At 42.9% G+C, this 19,387-nt stretch overlaps 1 protein-coding gene across 1 annotated transcript in view; it reads right to left on the minus strand.

Annotated features, from left to right (window-relative positions):
• The window catches only part of FAT3 (FAT atypical cadherin 3), a 779,036-nt gene that overhangs the window by 11,132 nt on the left and 748,517 nt on the right, over positions 1 to 19,387 (minus strand). Inside the window, exons 21-22 of the mRNA XM_006897182.1 lie at positions 17,495 to 17,963; positions 1,424 to 1,577 (exon numbers count right to left, since the gene is read on the minus strand). Coding sequence (XP_006897244.1) covers positions 1,424 to 1,577; positions 17,495 to 17,963 — 623 coding nt within the window. The remainder of the gene's footprint in view (positions 1 to 1,423; positions 1,578 to 17,494; positions 17,964 to 19,387) is intronic.

Raw genomic sequence — 19,387 nt, forward strand, 5'->3', positions numbered from 1 at the left:
TTTTTTTTTTTTTTGGTTGTTTGTTTTTTATGTTTTTTGGGGGGGGGAGAGGTACAAATAGATGTGTCTTGAAAAGGGTAAAACCAAGGTTCTTCTTGGAGGCTAGGATTTTGAAGCTCTTTCTCACACACTTTGTGGCCAGAAAACAGCGGTCCTTGGAGAAGGACATGCTTAGAAGGGTGGACAGCACAAGACAGGAAGACCCTGGATGAGACAGATTGACAGAGAAACTGGGGAAATATGGATTGGTGTGTCAGAATTAGTGAGACTGGCTCAGGACAGGACAGGCTTCAGTGCCGCTGTACCTAGGGTTGCAGGCAACTTGACAACACATAATAAAAACAAAATGTGCAAAGAAAAGATAAATTGTAAATTTTAGTATCTTTGAAATGTCATAAAATGTTGTGCAGTTTAAACCAGTTAATGTCTTCTGGGGTAACTGAGGCTTTTCCTCCCTCAGAATCATACTGGAAATATGAGGTGCCACTGATAACTTCCTTTTAAAATAGCAGGCTTCCTAGTATTGGAATATATATTATCTAGGCAAAATATAGGGAGCTCTGACAAAATATGGAAAATACAGAGAAGAATAAAGTAAAAAGGGAACTCTGGTGGCTTCCTTGTAAGGAGTTACACCACCAATCAAAAGGTGCATGGTTTGAACCCACGGGCTATTCTGCGGGAGAAAGATGGGCACTCTTCCCCCATGCGATTTAAATATCTGACAGCCTGCTGGAAGATCAGCTATGGGTCCGTTTGGACTAGATGGTACATAACAACAACATAAAGGAGAAGAGAAAACAACAAAATACCATAACCTCACTTTTTAAAAAAACCAAAACCCAAAAACCTCCCCAAACCAATTCATTGATGTCAAGTCAGAAATGACTCATAAGCTGACCACCCAGTGGGTTTTCTGAGGCTGTAAACTATACAGGAGATTGCCCATCTTTCCTCCCAGAGCCCCTGGTGGATTTAAACTGCCAGAGAGGTACGGTGGGCCAGCAGTCCAATTCTCTACAGTCTATCCCATCAGAGCCCACTACGGCCCTACTACCCAGAGCAGCATTCTAGTCACATGTCATCATTTTTGGTGGATTCCTGGTGATGTGGTACATAATGTGTTGGGTTGTTAATGGAGAGGTTGGTGGTTCAAATTTACCAGCTGCTCTGAGGAAGAAAGGTGGACAGTGTCTTCCTATAAAAATTTACAGTCCCAGAAGCCAGGTGCAGAGTAGCTAAGAAAGGTAGAGTCCCTATAGGAAGGCAGAGGGTTTGGAATTCTTCTTTGTATATTAAATAGATTAGCCCTTGGCCTGTCACAGGAGTGGTAAATATTTTTATCCCAGTTAGCTGTTCATTGATTTATTTTCTTAGTAAGAAAAAGAAGCTTAGAGAAAAACTACAGCACAAGCATACTTACGTGACCCCAGTGAGCCCGTCTTTACAATTACAGATGAAAGTGTTTCCAATTGGGTCGCAGGAGCCTCCATTTCGGCAGGGATTTGGAAAGCAGGCTGTAATCTCAGATTCACAGTTTCTCCCGGTGAACTGAGAAAGACAGGCACACTGGTAGCCTGGGGGAAAGAAAGAGAGGACCTTGAGCCCAGTACCTCTGGGGACAGACAGAGTTCTGCAACCTGGCCACACCATATCCCCTTAATTACTTGCTGAGCCATATTCGAGGCAGGACACACATTCTAAAGACAGCAAATAGGTCATTTTGAACTTAGAGCACGTTTTGTTAATAATGGTTTGGATCAAACACTGTTGTTGTTATGTGCCGTCGAGTCGTTTGCGACTCACAGCGACCCTATGTACAACAGCCCTAAACTCCGCTCTATCCTGTGCCAATCACACCGCCTCTGACACACCCATCCCGATTACCCTAGTCACTGAATCAATCCATCTCATAGAGGGTCTTCCCCTCTTGAGCTGTCCCTCCACTCTCCCAAGCATGATGTCCCTCTCCAAGGACCTGTCCCTCCTTGCAACATGCCCAAAGTATGTCAGACGAAGCCTCAAACTCCTTGCCTCCAAGGAGTTGCTTAGTTTAATCCTCCAGGATGAATCTGTTTGCTTTCTTGGCAGTCCATGGTACATTCAATACTCTTCTCCAGCACCACAGCTCAAAGGCATCAATTCTCCTTCTGTCCTCCCTAGTCATTGTCCAACTCTCTGATGCATAACATAGTGATTGCAAAGACCATGGCCTGTATCAGGTGCACCTTCATCTCTAAAGAGACACCATTGCTCTTGAGTACTTTAGAGAGGTCCCTAACAGCAGACGTTCCCAGGGCAATACGTTTTTTTTATTTTCTGGCTGCTGGTGCCAAGAGTGTTGACCGTGGAGCCGAGCAAACTGAAGCTGTGAACAATCTCAATCTCTTCACCATCCATCCTGATGCTACCAATTGGTCCAGTGGTGAGAATCTTTGTCTTCCTGACATTGAGCCTCAGTCCATACTGAAGGCTGCAGTCCTTGACCCTCTGCAGCAAGTGCATGAGGTCCTCCTCAGTTTCAGCAAACGAGGTTGTATCATCTGCATAACGCAGATTGTTAATAGATCTTCCACCAATCCTGATGCCACAATTCTCCTAATTCACCACACAGATGAATGTCAGTAAGCACATGGTAAGAGCTGGAGTAACAGTTCTTAGAGACCAAGATGGAGGAAGATGCTTTCCCTCCCCAAGACCAAGTAGAAGGCAGCAAGTAGTTTATCATTGTCCTCTGCATATCCCTTTCCAGACCTCATTCTGTTGCCTGAGGCTTCACTCCTTATTCAAGAATTGAAAACTTTATCATTTCAAGGAGAGAGGGCGAGAAAAAATGAAGCTACAGGTCAGTGCAAATGAACCCCAGTTTGATATGCGTGCACAGGGTGAGAGGAAAATTACAGCTATCACCCAGCACCTACTCACAACCTGATTTTTATAACTTTTTCCCCCTCTTTTTTTTTTAAACTCGTTAGCCCACGTTGTAGAAATATGCTGTAATATTCCCATGACAAAGAATTAACTATTGGACTAAGTAAAATTCTTAAAGAAAATAGGATCTACTTCTCAGAGAAAGAATGACTCATCAATAAAGATTTTCTCTCCCCCTACTTTGTAAACTAACTCCTGAAGTTTTTATTTTTAATTAAAGCTATAAATGAACAAAGAGTAATGGTCTAATTTGTTAAGGGTAGCCATACTCTTTTATTCCCATCCACTGACTATAGCTCAGCCCCCTCTAGCACTCTTTAGAGATGACCTGAGCATTCCTCTCAGTATTTTGATAATTGCTCTTAATGGCATGTTGCTACTTCCTAGTTATTTTAGTTTTGGCTTTCCATGATAAAAAGAAGCTAGCTGAGAGAGACATCAGCTGGCCCAGTCAACAGAAAGCAATGCTACCAAGCCAAAGGTGGGTGACTTTTAATCTATAGCCCTCGGGCCTGTCTTTCATTGTTTTTATTCAGACATTCCTCTAGGTCGTATAGCCCTGGTGTACAAGTTGCCGTACAGCGGTCACTTTTGGTTGCTGTGAGGCTGAACACTGGGACACTGATGTGTCAAATGCATTAATGGTTGGCTACCCAATGAGGACAGAGAGTGGGGTGGTGCTCCCCGATTAAAACAAGCTTGGAAGGAGGAGTAGCATCCACTTCCATAATAGCTTGCCCCTGGAAACCCTATGAACCTGGAGAGAGGATGGAAGGCACCCAAGCGTTGAGGACTCTCCTTCATAGGGTCGCTATGAGTCGCCTGCGACTCGACGGCACTTACCACCACCACCAACAACAGCAGCTGTATTTCACTTCTACCCTTTAGTTTCAATTTTATGGGATACTCTTCTGGCACCTTCTCTTGTCCAATAGATTGTCATACAATTTTCATGAAATCAACTCTCAGTGTTTGCATTTTTGTGATTATGAAACTTTGTTTTTGCTGAAGCAAATAATTGCCCTGTGGTTTTGCCTGCTCATATCTGATACATGTACTGTTGACTCAGCACCCCTATGTGTCAAAAACATTTAAGCTCTCCACTGAAAATGAAAGGCCGGAAAGTGGCACTCAGAGGCATCTTAGAAGATAGAAACCAAAAACAAAACAAACACACAAAAAACCAACCAACTAACAACAAAATAAACCCCCACAAACCCTCAAACTCATCACCATTGTGTTGGGACCAACTCAAACTTGACCCTTCAAGAGAGTTTTCTGAAGCTATAAGTTGCATGAGAAGAAATTGTCTATCTTTCCCTCAAAGAACATCAAGTACATTCATATTTCTTTGCATAAAGGTACCACCTTTAGAAATACGACTCATACATCACCCCACCATGTCTACCAAATGTCTCTATGACCAACAACAACAACACTTAATTCAACTCCAAATTCTTCATTGACTCTCTATGTGTTTAGGTGCAGCTGGTGTCTTCCATTCTCATCCTCTGAAGAAGCCTCTCTTGTGGCCTTCTGACCTGCCCCACTCTGTGTGGTCCTTCTCCTTCCATCCACCTCCACTGTGCTATCGCCCTCGCTCTTGTAAGAACGTATTTACCACTCTTCTGTGCAGAATGTCATGTTTCTTATATCCTTTGTCCTCCTAGTTCTTGGTTTATCCTCTTATTTTATTAGAACTCATTCTACAGTAGCTTTCTGAGAAAGGATTTATAGGAGGTTATTTTGTGAGACCTATACAACTGAACATGTCTTTATTTCACCTTTACATCTCTTTAACAGTTTGTGTAAGGAATTCTAAGAGGTGGGGGACATGTATCCCTTCCATGTTACTTTTGAGGTCAAAGTCATTTGGGCTCATGATAAGTTTGAATGTGATCTGGTTTTTCTGTCTAACAGCTTGGAAGATTTTTCTCTTTGCTCTTAGTTTTCAGAGATTTTATAACATATTTTACTAAAGATTTATTTTTAATTTGTTTTTGGGACTCAGTGGATCCCTTTAATTTGAATTTATTTTCTCCTTTAACTGTGTGATATTGTAGCTAATGTTAGATGGATCTTAGCTGAAATCAGGCAGTACCAGAGGAATGTCTATCTGGGTTTCATTGATTATGCAAAGGCGTGTGGATCATAAAAAACTGTGGCTGACTCTGAGAAGAATGGGAATCCCAGAACACTTGATCATGCTAATGTGAAACCTATACTTGGACCAAAAGGCAGTCATCAGAATAGAGCAAGGAAACACTACATGGTTCAAAATTGGGAAGGATGTACATCAGGGATGTGTCCTGTCTCCATACCTTTTCAACCTGTATGCAAAACAGATTATCTGGGAGGCTGGGCTCTATGAGGAGAATTGTGGCATCAGGATTGGTGGAAGACCTATCAATAATCTGTGTTATGCAGATCATACAACCCTGCTTGCTGAAACTGAGGAGGACCTCATGCACTTGTTGTAGAGGGTCAAGGACTGCAGCCTTTAATATGGATTGAGGATCAATATCAAGAAGACAAAGATTCTCACCACTGAACCAATTAGCAGCATCAGGATGGATGGTGAAGAGATTGAGATTGTTCCCAGCTTTAGTTTGCTTGGCTCCATAGTCAACACTCTTGGCACCAGCAGCCAGGAAATTAAAAGACATATCGCAATGGGAACGTTTGCTGTTAGGGACCTCTCCAAAGCACTTAAGAGCAACGGTGTCCCTTTGGAGACTAAGGTGTTTCTGATACAGACCATGGTCTTTGCAATAATTTCTTATGGGTCAGAAAGTTGGACAATGACTAGGGAGGATAGAAGAGTTGATGCCTTTGAGTTGTGATGCTGGAGAAGAGTATTGACTGCTAAGAAAATGAACAGGTTCATCCTGGAGTGGGTTAAACCAGGCTGCTCCTTGGAGGCAAGGATTCTGAAACTTCGTCTGACATACTTTGGACATGTTGCAAGGAGGGACCAGTCCTTGGAGAGGGACGTCATGCTTGGGAGGGTGGAGCGACTGCATAGGAGGGGAAGACCCTCTATGAGGTGCATTGATTTAGTGACGGGGGAAATCAGGGTTAGTGTGTTGGAGACAGTGTGATTGTCGCAGGACAGAGCAGGGTTTAGGGATGTTGTACATAGAGTCGCTATGAGTTGCAAGTGACTCCACGGCACATAACAATAACAACAACAACTGTGGGAAATTTCCTTTATGATGTCATCGATAATTTTTTTGCTTTGTTTTCCTCTGTTCTGCGTTTATGGAATTTTTATTTCTTGAGTCTCCAATCTCCTGGACCCATCTCTAATTTCCTTATCTCTTCTCTTATATTACCTTTCTGTGGATATTTGCTTTACCTTTTGAAAGAGTTCTTCATTTTTATCTGTTAAAACTTTTATTGAATTCTTTTTATTTATGGTCTCATTTTCAAAGATCTGTTTTTGTTGATGTTTTCTAAGGGGTTTCTTTCTAAAACACATAGCATCCTGTTTCTGTTTTGCTTTTACAATACATTCTCTTATCTCCCAGCGGATATTAATAATACTTCCTTGATGTGTTCTCCTTGCATACAGCTTCTTCCATGTTGCTTTTCCCTATTTCTTTGTTTTGGTCCCTATAGTGCATGTTAGGGATTTCTTTACTTGTCTGATAATCTTTGTTTTTTTAGTTCATATTTAAGAGTGGGGGCACTGGGAAAGTAGAATCTCATCGTAAGCTGTGAGAACTGTGAGTTACAATAGGAGTTTCAGTACCTTTGGATGGGTCAACATTCCCAGGGAAGAATTTATGAAATACTTGGTGAGGGGAAAGTTGAAGGTTTACTTTCTAACTTTTGGGGATGGTTCTAGAAGAGGGGGTTTGGGGCCTCCAAATCTCATCAACTCATTACTGTGGAGTTGGAAAAAACTCTTGGTTGACTCTCCATTGGATTCTGAGGCTATAAGCATGGGAAGAAATTGGCCATCTTTGTCCCATGGAGACCCTGGTTGATTCAGCCGTCAGAGAAGTAGTTAGCAGCACCATTTCTCAAAGAGCTCCCATATTCGGCATCTAAGGAGTATGTATGTGTGTGTGTGTGTGTGTGTGTGTACATACATGTGCTTTAACACTCGTGTGTCTGTGTGTGTGTGTATGTGCTTTAACACTCCTCTGTGTGTATGTGTGTGTGTGTGTGTTGTGTATACATATATGTGCTTTAACACTCCCCTTCAGTATAATGCTAGGCAGTCTCCAGCCATCTCAGCCCCTCACAGGAAAAATGTCCAGGCTCTGCTAGGGAGCAGATACTTGGTAATGCAAAGGAAAACAGGAATCTAGGAATCAGACAGCCCCTTTAAGAGCCTTCTTCCTATCACTTTCCCTTCAAAAGTGCCTTATGTTTGGTTTTTTTTTTTTAATTTAGGTTGTTTATTTTTCATTTCAATGAATATCTACAGAGATTTTGGGATTCCATTCATTCATTGTTGCACCCTTCTCCCCACATTTGACTATTTTGAAGATTCAATCCTCAGTTTTCCCTCCTGGTTAGAATGTGAGTTCCTCCAAGCTTCTCTTGTCTTCTGTCTTCCTCACTATCTGTCTGTATGCCTCTTTCTCCAAACTCGTACTTGTGCTATTTCCTTTCCAATTCTTTGTCTTTCTACAGGTTTATAACTTATTGGCAACACCTTTACTTACACTGCAGTAGGGCTATGGAAGGAAGCTGCTATCATTAATTTGATGACACCAATGGGATGCTCCTCATTTTAAAGATTTTTTTTTCAATAAATAGCAAAGATATTTCAATAAACATGTATAAAACTCTTTCCTTTCCAGCTTCTATTCTGCAACCTGCTGGCTGCTTAAGTACAACTGTGGCAGAAGAAGTCAGGGTGGGGGAGGGAGGCAGGAGACAGCTGGAACTAAGAGGCATTTGAGTCACCGTCATGGAAACTGTATTTGAGCTATGGTCATGGGACTGATTTCTCATCTGACGGCAGAGATGTGATTAGATGTCTCTGTGCCTCTGGTGTACGATTTTACTTACACACGTCTTTCTGCATTCTGTCATTTTCATCATCTTCTGTGGAATATCTATCTCCACTTGATGCGGCAGCCAGCTTGACTGATTAACCTGTTCACACTGACTCGAGCCTAAGTAATAGGTGCTGGGCACTGGAACCAGCTCACCTGGCATCTTGAAAGCTTAACTCTTAAATATTCATGAGTTTGGTAGATCAGTTATTAAACGATTGACTGGAAGCTGACATGAGCCATAGTTGGGATATTTAATTTATACCGTAGAAACTGGTAAATGCTACACACCAGAATGCTGCTTTTCAGAGAACTGGTTTACCAGTATACCACTCAATTAGGGATTGTAACAGACACAGGAAAAGCAACAATAGAACACACATTCTGTAAACATATAGACAACTATCCAATATCACGACAGTTGGCACAAGGTGCAATGATAGCCTGAGGTGAGGGTATCAGACCGAAGCTGGGGCACACCTGCCGCAGTTGAGGGCAAGGAGCTCTCTAGGTACCTTGGGAAAATTGCTGTTCATTTTAATGTTGATGAGCCTGTTAATTACAGTTACCACCAGTGGCATTTATTATACATCCACAATGGTACCAGCACTTTGTACTCTGACTTGCTACATTCTTTAAAAAAAGTCACGAAAAGAGGTCTTAGAATTGTTCCCATTTTACAGGTTAATAAATTGAGGCACAGAGAAGCTTATTTCCCTAATCATGGTCACAGCTTGTAAGGATTTAAACTGAGGTAATATGATTCTAGGGAGCTCTGGTGGCCTAGTGGCAAGAAGTTGAGCTGCATATTCTTGAAGGCACTTGGTTCGAGGCCACCAGCTGCTCTGTGGGAAAAGGATGGGCAATCTCCTCCTGTACAATTAACTGTCTCTGAAAACCCATCAAAGAGTCAGTTATAGGTCAATTCCGACTCTGTCGTATATAACAACAACAACAATATAGTTTAAGGGAGCTCTGGTAGCTTAGTGGATAAGGAGTTGTGCTGCCAACTCAAAGGCCCTTGGTTCGAATCCACCAGCTGCTCTGAGGGAGAAAGGCAGTTTCCTCCTATGCCTTTGAAAACTCACTGGAAGGTCAGCTAGATAGTCAGTTCCAACCTAAAAGTACACAACAACAACAACAATGATGACAGTATGGTTCTAGAGTTGAAATAACTGTTAAGTATTGTCCTGAACTGGATGTTTAAACCTTCATTCTCTATCTAGATTTTTTTCGCTCATCAAAAGACAAGTAAAGTGTCTAAAATCTGTTCTTATAACCTCACTCTGAAGGGGCACAGCAAAGAGACACTCTTGAGGAGAAATCTGCTTTTGGAACTTAGCACTTGAAGGAGTTTTTATGAGCAACTGGATTTTTAAAAAAGATAAGTGGTTGGATTTGGGTTGGTTTTGCTATTGTTTAAAAGAAGAGTGATAGCTACTGTTCATCTTTGTGAAAGAGGCTTAATCAAAATTAAGCTGGCCTCACAAAGTATTATTGATGGTCTCATTATCCTAGCCTAGGCCTTACTATTAATAATTCTTATAGGGTCTGTGAGTCAGGGAGCCCTGCTGGTGTAGTCAGGGAGTTGTGTGGCTCACCCAAAGGCTGTACTTCTCTGTTAGCTTGAATCCACCATCTTCTCCAAGGGATAAAGATGAGTGATCTCTTCCCATGTGATTTACAGCTTGGGAAGGCTGCCTGAGGGTCAGCTATGAGTCGGTTCTGCCTTGCCAGCAATGAGATTGAGTTTGATTAATGTCTGCTATAATGATACTGAATGATCAAATGTTTTAGTGTTATAAATTCCTTCAATGATTCTGTGAAGGATCACAGTAGCTCAGCAAACAAACAAACAAAAAAAAAGAGGCCCGCATCAATGCTCTAACTCTGTGGGATGTGCAAAAGGTTAAGTGATTAGCTCAAGGCCATACAGCTAGTAAGTGACTGAGTTTGAACTTGAATTCAGGCTTTCTGACTCTTAAATCTTTCTACAGGACTATATTAGCATTTAAATTTGTCAGTAAGCCAGAGCTCATTACTTGCTAAGAATAAGAGGGAGAGATTTTTAGTTACTCCCCACTGCTCCCCAGGGAGCAAATCAGGCACAGTGAGATAGAACATTGCTCACCCTTTCTGGGAGCCAAGTTATCATTAAATAATAAAGATAATGACATAATAAAGTTTCTGCGCTTTTCAAGCACCGCCATATGTTGATATAAAATATGAGTAAAGAGAGAAGAGTTCTATGATCAAGTATTATTTAATTACAAACAATAATTAACACTTATAAAGGAAAAATAAAATTCAGTGGATAACCTCAAAATACTATGAAAAAAATCCCCCCCACTCCCACTTTGGTTTCTTTTGTTTTCTAGAGCTGAGAGAATGTCAAAGAAAGCATTAACAAGAATAGCTTACTTAGCATTTGCTAGGAAAATTTCTAAGACTTTATTTGCAATATCTCAATAATCTTGACAGCTATTTTACACAATAAATATTACTATTAAAGTGATCATACAAATGAGGAAATTGAGGCTTAAACATGATGATTTGCTTAAGGTTGTACAACCAATAAGTGGTTGACACAATTTCATACTGGTGGCTCTGGTGGCCTAGTGGATAAAGAGTTGCGTTGCCAACCCATAGTCACTTGGCTCAAATCCATTAGCTGCTCCAAGAGAGTAAAGTAGGCAATCTCCTCCTGTGTGATTTAAAACCTGCTGAAGGGTCAGCTATGAGTCAGTTCTGACTTGAAGGCATCCAAGTGAATTTAAACTGTTCCTTCCTTTCCACACTTAAGGAAAACACTGTTAAATACACAAATAAAATTGTCCACACAATCACAAAGTGAATTTGGGTGATTTCTTAAATAATCAAGACAATCCTTCTCTTACTCCTTTGACTTCTTAGCCATTTTCAATCTGATTTATCCAGATGTGGCCTCACCAGAGTAAGCATCATTCTCCCAGGGGTTGACAGCCTAGATAAAGAAAACGTGCACTTGGAATCTGAAGTCAACATCAACTTGCTTGCTGAATTACAGACTTCATTTAGAAATTCCAAGAACCCGGTCACCTGGCAAGGTGGCTGTTATGTACGAATGGTGAGGTCTGGGAAGTGAGTTTTCAGTCTCCCGGTTGTTTCTCAGGAGCTGCCTACGATCATGGCTGAGGCGAGTTGACCTCTAAGAACCTCCCTATTTTAATTTTATAAGTGAGATGCACTAGGACTCATTTCACAGCAGATAATACAGTTTCTGGATTCATAAACCACACCACAGCTCACCAACATGAGGTATTTTATTGCCATTATTATTGTAATTACTGTAGATTCTGAATAAGTTTTAATTCCAAGTTGCTCATAAACTAAACAACCATGCAAAGCCGCGGGAGTCTTTTACTCTGATTTTTAGGCAGAGAGCGGGAGCCATTCAAAGTAACCTACGAGAGTCTCAATTAGTGTGAGCAAACTGGTACAGGCATTATCACACACTGAATCTCATCACAAATAGGGCTAGGTCGACCATGTTCTCATGGCTTTGTCCCTTACTTTCCGTCCCTGACTTGTCCTTCTTTAAACCCCAGAGTACATGCAATACCTCATAAGCCCTAACAGAAAAAATGTTTAAAACTGAAATCCACAGCTCTCCCAAGAAGATAGGCTGGCTTTTATTTTATATTGTAAGACTGTAGCTTTGTTATTATTGTTATTGTGGGCTGTCAAGCTGGTACCGACCTATAGCTGACGCTCTAACAGGTTTTCAGAGGCAGTAAATCACACGGGTAGAGATTGCTCCTCCTTCTCCAGTGAAGCAGCTGGTGAATTCGAACCACATACCCTTGGGATTGGAGCACAGCTTCTTGTCATTTAGGCCACCAGAGTTCCCTAATATGTTCTAGGAGGATCTGGGAACATTTAATGTGCTTTAAATACTAGTTACACAGTAAATGTTCAACTTCTCACCTGTTCTTACATGTTTGCGTATTACCTGTGTTTTCCTACTGGCTTCTGTTAATGAGTTTTTCTTAGTATCTATAATATTAATACTATCATCATGAGGGCTTTTTCTCAGAGATATTAATAGGATTACGTGCAGGAGTCAGTGAGACTGGCTCAGGACAGGGCAGGGTTCAGAGCTGTTGTACATAGGGTCACTATGAGTCACAGGCAACTCAATGGCATGTAACAACAACATATATTGACTGCTCAGATTGCAAATACAGTGATCATTTGAAAGGCAGGACTTGAGACTTGAAATTAAGAACAAGGCAAAAAGTAACTTGAAAAGAAACAAAAAATAAAAAAAAAAATAAAAAAGGGCAAGTTTAAAGTGAGTTGATGAAGACCCTCCCAAAAAGATTAACTCTATTTAGAAGACTGTCACCTAGATTTTTCACAAGCTGTGGAGTTTACATATTTTATATTAATAATACATTTACTGGGAACATGGCTTCTCCCATTGTGAGCTGTGTGTGCTGATTTCACAGGCTGGACTAGTTTTACTTCAACTTCCTAGGCCATTTCCTTGCAAAATAGGTTAGGGTTTTGCCCATCTCAGAGTTTGAAAATGAAATGTCACAGTGTATAGCTCTTGAAAGTGCCAAGCACATGGTAAGTATCTGAACAAATGGTACCTTTTACCACAAATCTAAATCTTACCCAACTTTTCATTGCAAGAGTTAGAATTCTAGTCTCATGCAAAGACATCTCAGTGACCATTCCTGGTCCAGTCACCGCCTTGCTTGATGCTTTGTTTTACTAAATTACACCTTGCATCATCTCATTCTCCCTGAATGGGGTTTATCTTAATGGAACAGGGTGCAGGCACACGTCTATTCTAGCATGAGACTCAGAATGGGAGAGCCCCCTGGGTGGTTCCCTGAACACTGAATCTGGGGCTTGTCTGTCCCTTCCCCATGGTGGTTGCTATTTCTAGTTCATGTTCATGAGATACATGTAATTTTGAGGCTTTACCAAGAGAGAGGCTTCCTCTGTAGTTGATTTACAGAGTCTATTTACACTCTTATTACAAGGCAGCATTCTGGCTTCTGACTCCCTTGGGGCTGCCATGGCTTGCTCCTGGAGCAGCCAGAGTTACAACACTGGTTAAACATGCTGACCGTGGCATTCCAAGCCAGAGGACGCAGCTCCCCTGCCGCCCTTCATGCCAAGGGCTTGATTGCATTTGGGGGTAGCTGGGGCAGAACGTGGCTTTTCTGAAAGCAAACGCTTCTCGCTGTGGGTTGCTTGATTAAGGATTGTGGATGTTCTGGAATGGTGTGCTGGGAAAGGCTATGGTTTGTTAGTGTAATCTGTCACTAGAAATGTCAAGAACCAATATTCCAGCATTTCCCATCAGTCATGGAAATGACTGTGGAAAATATTTACCCTGGGATGTTGGTGTACCGCATAGCACAGGGTTCAAACAACAGTTAGATAAGCCTACAGTTCACTGTTTTATCAGCATTCTTGTACCTCTCTCTACTTTTTTTCTGAGCTCAGATTCCCTCTTTGAATACTGCATGCTGTCTAGCCCTTTGCTCTATGGATGCAAGTTGGTTGGTCTTCCTTTGTGATTAACTCCTTGGAACTCCCCGGCTGTGAGCGGAAATTCTTGAGGCATGTCAGTGTTTACAATAAAGACTCAGCCTCACTGTTCATTGCAAACTCCCACCCACAACAAAGATGGGTTCCCCTCTTTACCCACCTTATTATTAACTGCATACCTGTAGGCAGAAAGTAAAGGCCGGAGTTTGACTTTATTTTTGCAACAATTTAAAGAATTAGCAGACAGGAGAGAGAGATCTAGCAATTTTCCACTGACACGAACAGATTATGGGGGCAAGGAAATAGTTTTTGCTCTCCTCTTTTTTTGAAGCAAAGGCCTCATCCTAATAGCCAGGAATCAGGTGCGTACCACGTCGCATATCATAGGGGTAATCCTGTTCCTGGAGAAGGCATCTTTGGGGATTTCCTGGTAACAGGCTTTCCAGCCCTGGGCTTAGCCCTACTTTGTGTAAACGCTTGGACACCTGCTGAGATAAGAATCCCTGGAATCACTCGCAGGGCAGAACTGCTCATGTTGGACTTCTCAGGGAAAAAAACCAACTTGACCAGTTGCTGTAGGTCCACTCCCGACTCGTGGCCTGTACCCCTCAGGTTTCCAACAGCTGTGATCTTTCAGAGTAGACTGCCAAGCCTTCTTTTCAGATGGTTCTGAGGAGAATCGAACCACCAACTTTCTAATTAGTAGCCAAGCCCTTAACCATCTGTGTTACCCAGGAATGCTCTCCTCCCTTCAACAAAAAGGTGGTTTGTGAGAAAAGGGGCTTGTAAAAATGGAAAGATATTTCCTCCACTTTAGGGATACATAAATTCCTAGGTACAAAAGCGACACCTGAACTGCTAAGAAACTATTTGTCACTTTGGAAGAAAGTTTAAACAAATTCCACTGTCATTGAGTCTGTCCAGACTTATAGCAATTTTCAGAGTTCTGAAGCTGTGAGTCTTAATGGGAGCAGACTGCTTTGTTATTCTCCCAAGAAGTGGTGAGTGGGCTGAAACCATTGACCTTTGGGTTAGCAGAACACTGACCACACTATGCGACAGAGGAAGAAAGAACATCAGTACTGAAGTCTCAAGCTCAAGGCCAGTCGCAGGGGGTAGGAGAAGCAGTGGGTCAAAAAGGAGTTTGTCAGAATGTGTTCTAGAGTTGAGCTGAGCCTCACAGAAGAGGAAGGCAAGATCTTTGGGTCATGTCAAAGTTTATGGTTAAGTGGATCCTCAATGCTGAAATTTGGTAAAACCAAAGAGAAGTTAAGAAAAAAACAGAAGAATGCTATTTCTGATGTGGGCCATTGTCATTTAGTAACTCTACCTTCACTGAACACTTGGCTTCAGAATTTCATGGCAAATTTTGAAAGAAACCAAAATGCACACTTAAGATTAAGATCCCATCAACCTTTCCCTTAGCACGATCATTATTATTATTTTAAAGATGGCCCACTGTGGAAGCTCATAGTTTTGCCAGCAAAAACAAAATCCTGCCATCGTTAAAAGTATGTTATGATTTGTGGCTGTGTAACCAGCATTTGACATGGAATGGTGTTCTATTTCAACTCGATTTAATTATATGCTCCTTTTATATAGCGTCGATGGCTCACACTAGCAGAATGGTTTTGCCTGGTGAAAAACTGGCCATGACTTGTCATAATGGGCTGGTTTATAGAACCACTGAAGTATAGTTACTGCCCATCATTCGGGAATTATGGCACCATAACAACCCTTTATTTACATATACTGCTGAGACAGTAAAAACAGCAAATAGATTTCTTAAATTGAGACGGCAGAAATTTCCCCCAGGGCGCTTGGCCCTCATTGTGGCGGTTACATATGCAAGTCTAAATAACTTTGTTGTCTGTGCTTGGGCAGTGCATCATTTCATGGACGGTTTATAACATTCTAATAATAAAATGGACTCTAAATTTGGACTCTGGCTTCCTGAATGTTAGATGGTAATACCCACCGAAGCAGCATCGCTAGGTGATTTGTGAGGAAGCTTTACATTTGCTAATCACACTCCCACTGAGCAGCCCTGCAAAGGGGCTGAAGTGGAATCAGTGGTCTGGTCGGCCTGTTGGGAGGCAGCAAAGCCCCGGAATGGAGAGCATGTCTGACCTAGTTTACATGAACACAGATCTGGGTCAAGTTGAAGGGTTCTTTCATCTTCACACTCTTAGGACTGGAATAATCTTGGCTTTTCCTCTCAAACAATAAAAACCTCTAGGAATCTTTTTTCTCCCCTCCTGGTCTACCCTGTATGACTTTTTCTTTGTTCATCACGATGTATCTTTGGGAGAAAAAAAAAGATTTAAAAAAACATCGGAGTAAAGAAATGCAGGCATTATTTCTCTGTCTAGAAATTTCACATACAATTCAACCCTTCTTTTCTTATTGTTGGCATTCAACTCCTTAGACAGTATTCCCTGGTCTTATTTGAATATACACAATGCCAAAGCACGCTAGGAAACATCTTGTCTGTTCTTTGCTCCTGCGTGCCGAGTTGCCCTCCCCTCATCTCTTTCCCAGTTGACTGTATGCTGTCCAGGGGGTTCTGCCTGATGGTGCCTTATGTGTCTAAACACAACTGGGTTTCAGAAGCAGATCACGAGACCTTCTCCTGAGGGGAACTCAAACCTCCCACTTTCTGGTCAGCAGCCCTGGCTGTTAACTGGTTGCCCCCTTGAACTTCTCACTTACCCCAAGCTTCTCAATAAACCCCTCATTGGCATTAGGCTGCAACCAGCTCCGAGCTGACCCTCCAGTGGGTTTGCAGAGGTAAGTGGTATGAGACTGTCCATCTCTCTGCTTCAGAGTACCTGGTGGATTTGAACCACCTGCCCTTGGATTGACAGTACAACTCCTTACCCATTAAGCCACTAGAGATCCCTCCACAGCGTCTACTAAAGTTATATATTAATCTTTAATCAGAGGTTCCATCCAGTACAAAGATTGTGCATGAAATATACCAATCATTATGAACTCTGTGATGGCATGCAGGTGGCTCAAGAGGTCAGCTACTTAAAATACAAAACAACTTAATCAGTCCATAATGACTCAAAACCGCTATGCAGACTACTAGAGTAGAACTGTCTCATAGGGTCCACAAGATGGAAAAATTTTAGAGAAGTCATTTGATTAGCCACCAAATGCTTAAGCACTGTACCACCAGTTGCTTTTTGCCTTCCAGCCAGAAATGGCCCATACCTGACCCTCTAGTGAGTTTTCGGAGGCAGTAAATCCCAGGGGAGAAGACTGCCCGGCCTTCTCCTGCAGAACAGCTGGTGGATTCAAACTGTATGCCTTTGGGATTGCAGCACAGCTTCTTACCACCAGGTAAGTTCTTTATTAGGCCACCAGCACAGCACCAGGGGCTCCACCAAATATTTGAAATGGGAGCTCTGGCGGCCTACTGCACAAGGAGCTGTGCTGACAACACAATGGCATGTGGTTTGCATTCACCAGCAGCTCCAGGGGAGAAAGGTAGGCAATCTCTCTGGTGGGATTTACAGCCTCTGAAAATCCATTGGAGGGTCAGCTATGAGTTGGTTCAGAGCAGGTGGGGCATAACAAAAACATTTGTCCAAGTTCCTGAGGCTCGGATGGGGACGCAGAGATGGTGGTGGCAGACCTGCCTTCTCTGAAGCAAGGGCTTCTCCACGTGCACATGGAGTTTTCAGCCTCCAGTGGTTGTTTCTGTTGTGTACTCTCCCACAGAGCAGTTTGAGGACTTGGACTGCATACTTTGCATTGAACATTGGTGGTTGTTTTTGTTGTTACTATTATTCTTAATTATTCTTCTTAATGATCACATTCTTTACCATTGGGGAATCAGAGGCTACACTGGACTCGTGATGGTTAAGCTTTGAGGTTATGTTGTCTTGCAAGCACCGAGTGCGAACGTTCCTCTCCGGGAGGGCGTCTGTCCTGGCTGCATCTCCCCTGTCCCCGCCCGGCCCGTGCCCCTGAGGCGCGTGGGTACTCACCCCCGGAGGGCAGGCCCGTGCAACTGCCGCCGTGCTGGCACGGGCTACGCTCACAGGCGTCCGGGTAGAGCACACAGCCCAGCTTGAGCTCCGTGAGGCCCACCACCTCGGCGAAGCTGCTGCGCTTGTTCTGCAGCGGCAGCTCGTTGTTGTTGAGCACCACCGAGTCCAGGCAGCCCTGGAAGCCGCTCAGCACCTGCGTGACCCGCGTGTCGGTCAGGCTGCGGATGTTGTCGGCCTGCACCAGGGCTCCGAAGTAGATGGCGCTCTCGGGGCTCAGCGTCTGGAAGTAGAGGGGCGCCCTGCGCCGTTCCACGTAGCTGTCGTCCAAAGACAGGCTGGTGAAGTTGCGGTTGAGCTCCAGGAAGACCGAGTGCCAACTGCCGTCATTGACCGCGCGGCCCGAGATGCCCAGGATGCCGGGCCCGCTGCCACAGTCCAGCTGGAACCACAGCTTGCCGTCCACAATCTGCAGGAGAGGAAAACCAGGGTGTTTTTAACACGGGCCTCACGATCTACCCCTGGACAATGCAACTAATGGAAACAACTCTGCTGGGGTCAATTTTTAACAGGATCCCCTGTCACACTAGTAGAACTCTGGTGGCCTAGTGGTAAGAAGTTGTGCTACAATCCCGAAGACGTATGTTCGAGTCCACCAGACGCTCCGCAGGAGACGAATGTGCAAACTCCTCCTGTGCGATTGATTAACCGCTCCTGAAAACTCCCTGGAGCGTCAGTTATGGGTTGGGATTGGTTCCAACTCAGTGGCACACAACAACAACAGCTATCTCACCGTGAGCTCTAGTGGTATAATCTATTGGGGATTGTGTTAACCTGAAGACTGCAGCTCACTGGCAGTTTCAATCCCGCAACCCCTCTGCAAGGGGAGAATGTGCAGTCTTCTTAGAAGTGACTCACAGCCCGGAAACCCAAGGACAGCCCGCTCTGAGGTCGTTCAGACTTGAGGGCCATAAGGTGTGTTTGTTTCTGTCCCATAGTCTGCCTGTGTAAATAAATGCTGGATATTTCCTAAATCTTCTTAGCAAAGAACTACTAATTGAACAGAGTTTCAGGAATCCACAATTATATTTAATAATGTCTCTATTCAATGAGTCTTCACCTTTAAAAAAAATTCAGAGGTCTGCTTATTCTTTGTACCCTTCTATGTACCATTTTTTTTTTCACCACAGGAATGATTTCTAGGAACTCGTTCATTATTCTTTACAAGTATTTATTGAGCATTTCCTATGGCCAAGCAGAGTGCCGGTTGGAAACCATGGTGAGCAAAAAGCATTAGTATCTCTGTCCTCATGGGGTTTACAGATGGGGCAGGATACCCTACTGCCATGCAATTTCTGACTCATAGTGACCCTCCATTTGGCTTCTGAGGTGGAAAACCTAATGGGAAGAGACTGTCTGGCCGGTGGATTCACAGGGCTGACTTTACCGTTAGCAGCACTGCATGCTACACACTATGCTCCTTAGAGGTGAAGGAGGTGGCTGTAAATCAAACAGCCATATGAACATATACACACCCCTCCCCTCCCACCATAAATCTGTATGAGGGTGTTACAGGGGGGAGACAGCAGTCAGATAAAAATAAAGGTTTTCCTAGTTCCAATCTCCATACGTGTTTAAGATTTAACAAACTTTGTACTATTAAACAGGAGAGGGCTGGGCAATCTCCTCCCATGTGATTAACTGCCTCTGAAACCCTGCTGAAAGGTCAGCTATGGGTTGGTTCCTACTCAACAGTACTCAAAAAGAACAACAACATAATAGTAAACATTAAAAACAAACAACAAACTGACCTGACAAGGACTCATAATGACATCATAGTGTAAATCAGACTACAATTATGTTTCACAGAGTTTTGAATGGCTGATTTTTTAA

This window comes from Elephantulus edwardii, unplaced genomic scaffold, assembly GCF_000299155.1.
Source record: "Elephantulus edwardii isolate Elephantulus edwardi_28Jun2011 unplaced genomic scaffold, EleEdw1.0 scaffold00203, whole genome shotgun sequence".
NCBI lineage: Eukaryota > Metazoa > Chordata > Mammalia > Macroscelidea > Macroscelididae > Elephantulus > Elephantulus edwardii.